Source organism: Melozone crissalis, unplaced genomic scaffold (genome assembly GCF_028551555.1).
Source record: "Melozone crissalis strain CALT ecotype California unplaced genomic scaffold, PUWL_Pcris_2 ptg000639l_1, whole genome shotgun sequence".
In the NCBI taxonomy this organism is placed as follows: domain Eukaryota; kingdom Metazoa; phylum Chordata; class Aves; order Passeriformes; family Passerellidae; genus Melozone; species Melozone crissalis.
Genome location: NW_026536314.1, coordinates 9,886 through 20,854, shown reverse-complemented (window position 1 = coordinate 20,854; position 10,969 = coordinate 9,886). Strand labels below are relative to the sequence as shown.

Genomic DNA, 10,969 nt, shown 5'->3' with positions numbered 1-10,969 from the left:
TTCCCCCCAAAATCCTTGAATTGCCCCCCCGAAAATCCCCAATTTCCTCCCGAAATTTCACATTTTCCCCCAAATTTCCCCTGAAACTGCCCCAGAATTTCCCCAAATTCTCCAGTTTTCCTCCATAATCCCCAGGTTCCCCTGAAAATTCACAAATTTCCCCAAAATTTCTCCCCGGATCCGCGGCCGGGCTTTAGGACCCAGCGCAGGCCCCGCCCCCTGGCCCCGCCCCTCGACGGTCACGCGGGCGGTCACGTGGCGCCCATCATGGCGGCGCCCATGGCGAGCGGCGGCTCCGTGACGCGGCGGCTGCTCCGGGGCGTCTCCCGCAGCCTCAGCAGCGGCGGCGCCCCCGCCGAGGAGCCCGAGGCCGCCGTGTGGGTACCGGGAACGCCCTCCCGGGGCGGCGGCGCCCGAACGGAACCGGGGCCCGGTGCTGAGCCCGGTGTCGTGTGTCCCCCCCCCTTTCCTCAGGGTTAACGTCGTCTTCGTGGACCGGGAGGGGCGGCAGGTGCCGGTGCGCGGCAGAGTCGGTGACAACGTGCTGCACCTGGCGCAGCGGCACGGGCTGGAGCTGGAGGGTCGGGACCGGGAACGGGACGGGGAGCGGGAACGGGAACGGGAGCGAGATCGGGAACGGGAACGGGTTCGGGAACGGGACCGGGGCTGGGAACGGGGCTGGGGGAAGCGCGCTCGGGGCTCCGGGAGGCTCCCGGTACTGACAGAGGGGACCCGCGGCGGTTCCGGTGGTCCCGGGGCTGTCCCGGTGCTAACGGGGCGTTCCCGGGACATTCCCGGTGCCATCCCTGTGCTAACGGGACGTTCCCGGGGGCGTTCCCGCGGCGATCCCGGTGCTACCGGGGGGGATCTCGTTGTTCCCGGTGCCGTCCCGGTGTTTTCCCGGTGCTCACCGGGCCGTCCCGCTCCCCCAGGCGCCTGCGAGGCCTCGCTGGCCTGTTCCACCTGCCACGTTTACATCAGCGAGCCGCACCTGGGGCGGCTCCCGGCGCCGGACGAGCGGTAAGAGCCCCGTTCCCCGTTCCCCCGGTGCCCCCCGTTCCCCGGTTGCCCGTTACCGGTGCCGGTGCCCCGCAGGGAGGAGGACCTGCTGGACCAGGCGCCGCTGCTGCAGGAGAACTCGCGGCTCGGCTGCCAGCTCCGGCTGAGCCCCGCGCTGGAGGGGGCGCGCATCGCCCTGCCCCGCCGCACCCGCAACTTCTACGTGGACGGGCACGTCCCCAAACCGCACTGAGCCCCGGGGGGACCCCCAAACCACACTGAGCCCCGGGGGGACCCAAAAACCCCACTGACCCCCGGGGGAACCCCAAAAACCACACTGACCCCCGGGGGAACCCCAAACCACACTGAGCCCCGGGGGAACCCCCAAACCACACTGAGCCCCGGGGGGAGCCCAAAAACCACACTGAGCCCCGGGGGAACCCCAAAAACCACACTGAGCCCCGGGGGGAGCCCAAACCCCACTGAGCCCCGGGGGAACCCCAATAACCACACTGAGCCCCGGGGGAACCCCAAAAACCACACTGACCCCCGGGGGGACCCCAAGAACCACACTGACCCAGCAGGGCACGTCCCCAAACCACACTGACCCCAAAAACCCCGGGGGAACCCCAAAAACCCCACTGACCCTGAAAACCCCAATTACCCCAAAAACCCCACTGACCCCGAACTCCCCGACCCCAAACCCACTGACCCCAAACCCCGTGACCCTAAAAACCCCCCTACCCCAAAACCCACTGACCCCAACCCCACAGACCCCAAACCCCACAGACCCCAAACCCTCTGACCCCAAACCCCCCAGACCCCAAACCCCAGTGACCTCAGGGAGGGAACCCCCGGATCCCCCAGGGAAGGGGAATCCCCTCCCTTAAATAAATTTAATTAATTAAATTAATTAAATTCCCCCTCATCCAAAGCCACCCTCACATTTAGGGTCCCCCAAACCGCCCCCAAAGGAGGGGAGGGTCCGTTCCAAGGGGACCCCCCCAAAAAAATATTCCCGGGGTTCTGGATTTGGGATAGCGAGCGTTGGCTCATTAATTAATTCATTCATTAATTGCTAATTGGGCTCGTTTGGGTGCTGCTTTGGAGGGGTTTGGGATGAGGACGGGGGTCCCGTGGGGGACAGCGGGCGGCGCCCCCCGTGAGCACGGGATCGCTCATTGATAATTTATTGGTCGGTTATCGATCGGTTATCGATCGTTTATTGGGTGCGGCCCATCCCTGAGTGGTGCCTGTGCCACGCTCGGCGCGGCTCCCAAACCCCTCAAATCGCCCCGAAATCCCCTCGGGGGCTCTGTGGGGACCCCCAAACCCCCTCCCCACCGGGCCGGGGTGGGCAAGGAGGAACCCTCGGGGGAACGCTCGGTCCTGGGTGTTGTAACCCCCAAAATCCCCCCAAAAACCGCTGGGGTGGGGCGGGGAGGGTCTTTGGGGGTCCCCAAACCCCACGGGGACGGGGATGAAGATGAGGATGGGGATGGTCCCGGATGCCGAACCCTCCCCGTGGTCGTGCCGGTGCCATCCAGAGGAATCCTTACCATCCTCACCCTCCCAGAATCCCCCCAAAAACCCCTGGGGTGGGGCTGGGGGGGTCTTTTGGGGTCCCCAAACCCCACGGGGGTGGTCCCGGTTCCGGTCCCGCTCCCGGTCCTGGTCCTGGATGCCAAACCCTCCCCGCGGCCGTTCCGGTGCCAAACCCCCCCCAACCCACCCCAAATCCCGGCCCTGGGGCTCCCGGCCGGCCGGTCCCGGCGCCGGTGCCGCTCACGGCGGGCTCAGCTGGATGCCGAACACCTCGGCGCGGGGGTCCCGGTGCCGGTGCAGGCAGGCGGCCTCGGAGGAGCCCTCGGCGTCGCGCACGTTGTACTCGCCCTTCTTGCACGCCGTGCTCTTGAGGTACCACCCGCCGGCCGCGGCCAGCCCCAGCGCCGCCACCGCGCCCAGCGCGCCCAGCGCCGCCAGCAGCGCCAGCCAGCTCTCTGCGGGGCGGGAGGCGCCGGTAGCACCGGGGAGCCGCCGGTAACACCGGGGAACCGCCGGTAACACCGGGGAACGGGATCGGTAACACCGGGGAACCGCCGGTAACACCGGGGCAGGGTCGGTAACACTGGAGCGGGGTCGGTAAAACCGGGGCGGGATCGGTAACACCGGGGCGGGATCGGTAACACCGGGTGGGATCAGTAACACCGGAGCGGGGTCGGTAACACTGGGGAACCACCGGTAACACCGGAGCAGGATCGGTAACACCGGAGCGGGGTCGGTAACACCGGGGAACCACCGGTAATACCGGGGAACAGCCGGTAGCACCGGGGAACCGCCGGTAACACCGGAGCGGGGTCGGTCACACCGCGTTCCCCCCGTGCCCGCTCACCGTCCACCCGCACCACGACGCTCCCGGCTCTCCGGCCGTGCCGGTTGCTCGCCGTGCAGGTGTAGAGCCCCCGGTTGGCCGTGGTGGCGCCGGTGACCGTGACCGAGCGGTTGTCGGCGGCCCAGCGCAGGTTTGGGGCGGGGGGCAGCACCCAGGTGTAGGTGGGCGCCGGGACCCCCTCGGCGCCGCAGTCCACGGTGAAGCCGCTGCCGCGGGTGACGTTGGCGGAGGGCAGGACGCGCACGGTGACGCCGGCGGGGCCGTCTGCGCCAAAGGGAACGGCGGCCGGTGCCGAGGCTGCCCCGAATCCCCGGGGTTCTCCCCCAGAATCGCCCCCCGCACTCACACTCCACGGCCACGGAGACGTTGCGGACGGCGGAGCCGTGCGCGTTGGTGGCCCGGCACTGGTACGTGCCCGCGTGGGCGCGGGTGACGTTGGCGGTGGCCCCGGCCGGGTCCCGGCTGTCGCGGCCCGGCTCGGTGGCGTTGCCGGGCTCGGCCAGCTTGGCGCAGCTGACGCGGGGCGGGGGGTTCCCGGTGGCGGCGCAGCCCAGCTCGGCCGGGGTCCCCTCCAGCCACCGCCGCCGCTCGGGGCAGCCGCGCTCGCCGAGGCTCGGCCGGTCTGGAAAACCGGGGAGAGGCGGCGGGGATGGGGCCGGGGGACCCCCGTGAGGCCGCCCCGACCCTCCCGGGATCCACTGAGAGCCCCCGGCACCGCCGGGACCGGTCCGAGCACAGCCGGGCTTGGCTTCGTCCTCATCCCCATCCTCATCTCATCCTCATCTCATCCTCATTCTCATCCCATCCTCATCTTCATCCCCATCCCCATCCCCATCCTCATCTCATCCCCATCCTCATCTCATCCTCATCTTCATCCCCATCCCCATCCCCATCCTCATCTCATCCTCATCCTCATCTCATCCTCATCTCATCCTCATCTCATCCTCATCCTCATCCTCATCTCATCCTCATCTTCATCCCCATCCCCATCCTCATCTCATCCTCATCCTCATCTCATCCTCATCTCATCCTCATCTCATCCCCATCCTCATCCTCATCTCATCCTCATCTTCATCCCCATCCCCATCCTCATCTCATCCTCATCCTCATCTCATCCTCATCTCATCCTCATGCTCATGCTCATCCCCATCCTCATCCTCATCTCATCCTCATCTTCATCCCCATCCCCATCCCCATCCTCATCTCATCCTCATCCTCATCTCATCCCCATCCCCATCCCCATCCTCATCCCATCCTCATCCTCATCCCCATCCCATCCTTCCCAGCACGGCTCTGGAATTCCGGGCATGGATGTGACATCCTTGTCCCCCCAGACTCCTGTCCCCCCCAGACCCCTGTCCCACCCCTGTCCCACCCCTGTCCCCCCAAATCCCGTCCCACCCCAGTCCCCGCCACGCCCTGGTGTCCCCTCCCCTCGCCGGTGTCCCCTCGCCGGTGTCGCACTCACACTCCACGGTGACAAGGACGCTCCTCACGGCCACCCCGTGCCTGTTGGTGGCCCTGCACACGTAGCGGCCGCCATCAGCCCGGGTGACCACGCGGCCGCGGGCGACTCCTCCGTGGTGGCTGCCACCGTCACGGGTGCCACCGTGGTGAATGCCACCATCTCGAGTGCCACCATCTCGAGTGCCACCGTCGCGGGCACAGCGCGTGCTGGGCGGCGGGTCCCCATCGGCGCGACACTCCAGCTCCCGCCGCTGTCCCTCCACCCAGACCCGGCGTGCCGGACACCCCGACTCGGACATGGTGGGCTCATCTTGAGTAGGGGACACACACACAGAGGCCACCCGGTCACCGCGGCGGCCGCCGAGGGGACCCCTGACCCCGACCCCGGTGCCACTCACACTCCACGCGGACCGTGACGCGGCGGCTGCGCGTCCCCAGCGCGTTGGTGGCGTTGCACACGTAGGTGCCCGCTCGGGCCCGGGTCACCGGCTCGGGCTCGCCGGTGGCCACGGCGACGCCGTCGCGGCCGCACACCACGGTGGGCGCGGGGTTGCCGGCGGCGCGGCACGACAGCGCTTCCCGCGCTCCCCGCACCCACGTGCGGTTACCGGGGCAGCCGCCGGCCGGGATTTCGGGAAGATCTGGGGAGGAAAAAAGGGATTTGGGCAATGCCGGGAGGGGCGGGCGCGGTCGGGCTGGCGCGACACTCACAGAGCACCGCCAGCCGCGCGTCCGCGTCCTTTGTCACCACGCTGTCGCCCACCGCCAGGCTGGCCCGGCACCGGAATTCGCGGCCGTCGTCGTCGCGCCGGGCCAGCAACCGGAGCTGCAGCCGGGGCTGGGGGCCCTCGGCCAGGACCCCGCCGTCCGCATCGCGGAGCTGCAGCCGCGCCTCGGGCGGCTCGGTGGCCCCGGCGCGGCACGACACGGTCACCTCGCTGCCCGCCGCCGCCGGGGCCGGGCTCAGCTCCAGGGCGGGCGCGGGGAATCCTGCGGGAAGGTCCCACCGGTGGATCCGGGGCGATCCCGGGGGTCCCGCGGTGCCCCCGCCGCCCCCTCCCCACCGGTGCCTTACGGTAAACGCGGAGCTGCCTCCGCGCCGTCCGCGCCGCCGTGGCCACCGCGGCCGTGCAGCTGAGCTCCCGCGGGCCCGGGATGAGCGGGGACAGCGCCGTGCTGGCCGTCACCGTGTCCCCGGCCACCGCCACCGTGACGTTCAGCGGCTCCTGGTCCAGCGCGGCGGTGACACGGATGTCCCCGGCCGGGAAGGCGCCGGTGATGCGGCAGCTGGCGTTGGCCACGGTGCCGGCCTCGAGGATGGCGGGGGCCTGGAGCTGGGGGGGCTCCGGGAGAGCTGCGGGGACACCGGGGGGGACACGGGGTCACCGGGACCGGCACACGTCCCCAGAGCCAGGGACAGGGTCCCAATGACCGGGAGGTCACCGCGATGGGGACAAGGACGGGGGGCCATGCTGGGGGGACACGGGGTCACCGGGACCGGCACACGTCCCCAGAGCCAGGGACAGGGTCCCGATGACCGGGATGGTGACACCGAGGTGACCGCGATGGGGACAAGGACACAGGAGGGACACGGTATCACCAAGACCAGGACATGTCCCCAAAACCAGTGACCGGGAGGGTGACACTGAGGCCACTGCACTGGGGACAAGGACACGGGGGGGACACGGTGTCACCAGGACTGGGACACGTCCCCAAAGTCAGACACAGGGAGGGTGACACCGAGGCCACCGCGATGGGGACCAGGACACCAGGAAGGACACGGGGTCACCGGGCCACATCCCCAAAGCCGGGAACAGGATCCCGATGACCGGGAGGGTGACACCGAGATCACCGCAATGGGGACAAGGACACGGGGGCGAACACGGTGTCACCAGGACTGGGACACATCCCCGAAGTCAGACACGGGGAGGGTGACACCGAGGCCACCGCGACGGTGCCAAGGCCACCGCGAGGCCGCCGCTCACCGAACACCGAGAGCGTGACGGGCGCCGCGGCGCGGGCGAACAGGGGCCCGTGCGGCCGCAGCGACAGCTCGGCGTGGCAGGTGACGTCCTGGCCGTGGTCGCCGCGGGTGACGGTCAGCGCGTGGCTCACGGCCACGCTGGCGCTGCCCTCGGCGCCCTCGGCGAAGCCCTCGGTGCGCAGCGTTTCGGCGCCGCGCCGCAGCGTCACCGTCAGGTTCCGCAGCGGGGCCACCGCCCGCACGCGGCACGTCAGGTTCCGGCTGTCCCCCACGGCCGCCGCCGGCACCGGCTCCAGCTCCACCCGCTCCGGCAGCTCTGGGGAACGGGACGAAGCCGGTGCCACCGCGGCGTCCCCTGGGCGTCCCCTCGGCGTCCCCAAGGCACTCACGGTAGACGAGGACGCCGGCGCTGGCGTTGGCCTCGGCGTCGCCGCAGCGGCCGGAGCAGGTGACGGGGCCGGGGCTCCACCGGGACACGTTGTGGAGGCGGAAGCTTTGCCAGCGGAGCCCCCCGGGCCCGGGGGTCGCGGGCAGGGCGGTCTCCAGCCCCAGCGTGGCGTTGGCGTCCCCCTCCGGGCAGGCGCCGCGGCTGCAGTTGACGGTCACCGAGCCCCCGAAGGCCACCACGGCCACCCGCGGCCACGCCGCCACCGTGAAGGTGCCCCGGGCGACCCCTGCGAGACCCCCAGCACGGGCAGTGCCCCCGGGTACGGATGGGGGAGACCCCGGTGAACCTGGACTGAGACCCCCCCCCCAATTGCCAGGTCCTGGGGGTGTCCCCGTGCGTCCCCAGCCCCCCCAGTCCTAAAGGTCACTCTGATTTTGGGGTCCTGAGGGTCCCTCCCCGTGACCCCCCCCCCGGTTTTAAGGGTCCCCACTATTGGGTTGGGGGTCCCTGTGTGCACCTTCCCAACACTAAAAGGCCTCTGGTATTTTGGGGGGGGTCTCCGGGGGTCCCCAGGGTGGCGTGCCCCCCCCCCCAATAAAAGTCGCTGCTGATTTCGGGCTCTCCGCCCCTTCCCCCCCCTCCTTTAATGGTCGCTGGTTTTTGGGATCCTCAGAGACGCCCCCTCCCCCTTCTGGAGGGTCCTCCCGCCCCCCCAAAAAAACCCTCAAGCCCCTCCCCCCTTTACCTGCGAGCGCCAGAACGAGGGGGGGCAAGAGCCGCGTGGCCGGGCCGGGGGGGCCCATCGGGAGAGGAGGAGGAGGAGGGTGGGAGGAAGAGGAGGAGGAGGAGGATGGGGGCGAGGAGGATGGGGAGGAGGAGGATGGAGACGGCGAGGAGGGAGGAGAGAAGGGGAGGATGAGGAGGGAGATGGAGACGGTGAGGAGGGGGAGGAAGAGGAGGATGAGGATGGGGAGGGGGATGAAGCGGAGGAGGACGGAGGCGACGGCGAGCGCGGGGGGTGGAGAGGAAGAGGAGGATGGGGATGAAGCGGAGGAGGACGGGGAAGGGAGAAGAGGAAGAGGAGGATGGGGGAGAGGAGGAAGAGGCGGCTGAGGCCGAAGGCAGCTCCTCCGCTGCCGCGCGCGCCGCCGGTCCCGCGGGGCTGCTCCTCCCCCCGCCCACGCCGACCCCCCCCCCCAGCCCCCCCCGCCCCCGCCCGGTGCTCGGCGCTTCACGAACGCGCCCCCCCCCAAAAAAGCCCCTCCCCGAACGCCCCCTGAGCCCTCCCCGCGTGGGCGGCCCCGGGACGCGCGTGGGCGAAGCGACAGCGACAGACGGGAGCGCCTGGAGTGGGGGCTGGGGACACCGGGACGGCGGCGATGTCCCCACCGGGTGGGACAATGGCCCGGCCGCCCCCTCCCAGCGAAGCCCCCGGAACTGCGGATTCCCGGCCCCAGTGGATGCCACCTGCAGCGTTTATTGGTGGTACGTGTCACTGTCGCCTCTCTGTCCCCTCCCTCCTGCTCCTTGTCCTCCCGCCAGCTCCGAAATCCCCGCGGCTCAACCCAGGATGCTCCGCCCGGGGAGCTCCAAGGCCTCCAAAATCACCAAATCCACCCCAAAAAACACTCGAGGGATAAAATCTGGAGCGAAACTCGGCGATCCACACCGGGGCCCGGCTGGATCTGTCCATCCCAGCGCATCCCAGTCCATCCCAGCGCATCCCAGTGCATCCCGGTGCATCCCAGTGCATCCCAGTGCATCCCAGTCCATCCCAGTGCATCCCAGCGCATCCCAGTCCATCCCAGTGCATCCCAGTGCATCCCAGTCCATCCCAGTCCATCCCAGCCTGGGAGCCGCGTCCCCCGCGCCGGTCCCGGCCGGTCCCCGCTGTCGCCGTCCCCTCGGTGGCCGCGGCGGAGGGACGGGCAGGGGCTCCCGGCCCCTCCACGGGCTCTCCCCGCCCTACGGGGCCGCGGATCCGTTGGGAGCGGCCGCGGAGCCGCCCTGGGGCCGCAGGGGCTGCGCGTCCGGCCGCGGGTGCCGCTTCCAGAGCCGGTACTCGCCGATCTTGCCCTGGCGGTAGAGGAGGTAGCCCGCGGCCAGGCTCAGGATGACGACGGCGGCCACCGGCAGCAGCGCGCCCAGGAGCACCGGGAGCAGCGGGATTGAGTCGACATCTGGGGGGAAATGGGGCCGGGGTCAGTGGGGAGGGGGCTGCTGCGCCCCGGGACCACCAGGAGCCCAAAAACCCCAAAGGCCTCCAAGATCTCCGGAGCCTGAGACACCCATGGCCCCCAGAACCCCCAAAACCCCCAAAACCCCAAACACCTCCAAGGCCCCCAGAACCCCAAAGACCCCCAAGACCACCCAGGACCCCCAATATCCCAAAGAACCCCCAGAACCACCACGAGCCCAAAAACCCCGAAGGCCCCAGAAGCCCAAAAAACCCAAAGAGCCCCAGAAGACCCAAGATCTCCAGAAGCCCAAAAACTCCCAGGAGCCCAAAAACCCCAAAGACCCCCCAGAGCCCCGGGCCCCCCGACTCACGCTGCACCCAGACGGTGACGTTGCGCTCGGCCGTCCCCAGAGCGTTGGTGGCCCGGCACAGGTAGGTCCCGGCGTGGGCGCGGTTGATGGGATGGGATATTCCAGGGGTGAGGAAATTCCCATCCTTGGAACAGCTCACCTGCGGCTCAGGTGCGCCCTTGGCGCTGCAGTTCAGGATCCCGTCCTGCCCCTCCGTCCAGTTCTGCTGCGGGGGGCAGAGCTCCAGGTCCAGCCGAGGTTTGACTGCGGGAAAAGCCGGGATAAGGATCAGGAAAAGGCGGGATAAGGATCAGGAAAAGGCGGGATAAGGATCAGGAAAAGCCGGGATAAGGATCAGGAAAAGGCGGGATAAGGATCAGGAAAAGGCGGGATGGGGACCAGGAAGAGGAGGGATGGGGACCAGGAAAATGTGGCACGGGGGCCGGGAACACAGTGGCCGCGCTCTCACCCAGCACACGGATCAGCTGGGATTTGTTCCTCGAGTCCTGGCGCATATTGGCCTCACAGGTCACCACCAGCCGCCCCTCTGCATCCTCCTCTCGCACCATCAGGCTGAAGGCCGCCGGGGGCTTTTTAAAATCCACCAGGACACCGTGGCCGGTGGCCACCACCTTCACCCGGATGTCACTGACGGCCCCGGGTGGCAGCGAGCATCGTCCCCTCAGCTCCGTGCCAGCCTTGGCGGTGTCGGTGACATTCAGCAGCGGCACGGGGACATCTGTGGGCGACAGCATCGTTATCACGGAACGGTAACGGCAATCGGGGAGTTTCTCTCACGATGCTTGGTGGCGCTCGGGTTCGGCGGCACCGTGCCGTCACCGCGGCCACTCACAGGAGACCCGGACGGTGGCGTTGGTCTGGAGCGTCCCGCTGCCCGCGCGGACGGCGCAGCCCAGCCGGACGCTGCCCTTGTCGGTGACGGTGACCTCGGCGGTGGCCCGGCGGCCGTCCCGGCTCAGCGTCGCCGGCCAGGCGCGGTCGTCGGCGGTGATGGTGACGTTGGTGGCGGGGATCGGTGTCCTGATGGTGCAGGTGACCTCGAACGGCGTCCCCACCACCGCGTCCGAGGCCGACAGGGACACGAGGGGACCCTCGGGGGGCGCTGGAACAGGGGAGGGGACACCGGGGTGAGGCGTGGGGGGAAAATAACGGGGGGAAACGGCAGGAAAACAATGGGGGGGAAATGGGG

General features: G+C 69.2%; 2 protein-coding genes across 2 annotated transcripts; one reads left to right on the top strand and one right to left on the bottom strand.

Annotated features, from left to right (window-relative positions):
* The first annotated feature begins 267 nt into the window (after positions 1-267).
* FDX2 (ferredoxin 2) lies at positions 268-1,252 on the top strand. The gene is made up of 4 exons (XM_054295329.1): positions 268-377; positions 475-581; positions 933-1,020; positions 1,096-1,252. Exons 1-4 carry the CDS (start codon positions 268-270, stop codon positions 1,250-1,252), a joined length of 462 nt encoding a protein of 153 aa, XP_054151304.1.
* Positions 1,253-2,744: 1,492 nt separating this feature from the next.
* ICAM5 (intercellular adhesion molecule 5) lies at positions 2,745-8,102 on the bottom strand. Its single transcript, XM_054295327.1, has 10 exons — positions 7,976-8,102; positions 7,232-7,516; positions 6,844-7,158; positions 5,934-6,212; positions 5,570-5,848; positions 5,257-5,499; positions 4,860-5,168; positions 3,738-4,013; positions 3,392-3,655; positions 2,745-2,999 (listed from the first exon to the last, which is right to left on the bottom strand). The coding sequence occupies exons 1-10, from the start codon at positions 8,031-8,033 to the stop codon at positions 2,785-2,787; spliced, it is 2,523 nt and encodes an 840-aa protein (XP_054151302.1). The 5' UTR covers positions 8,034-8,102; the 3' UTR covers positions 2,745-2,784.
* Between the last annotated feature and the right edge of the window lie 2,867 nt (positions 8,103-10,969).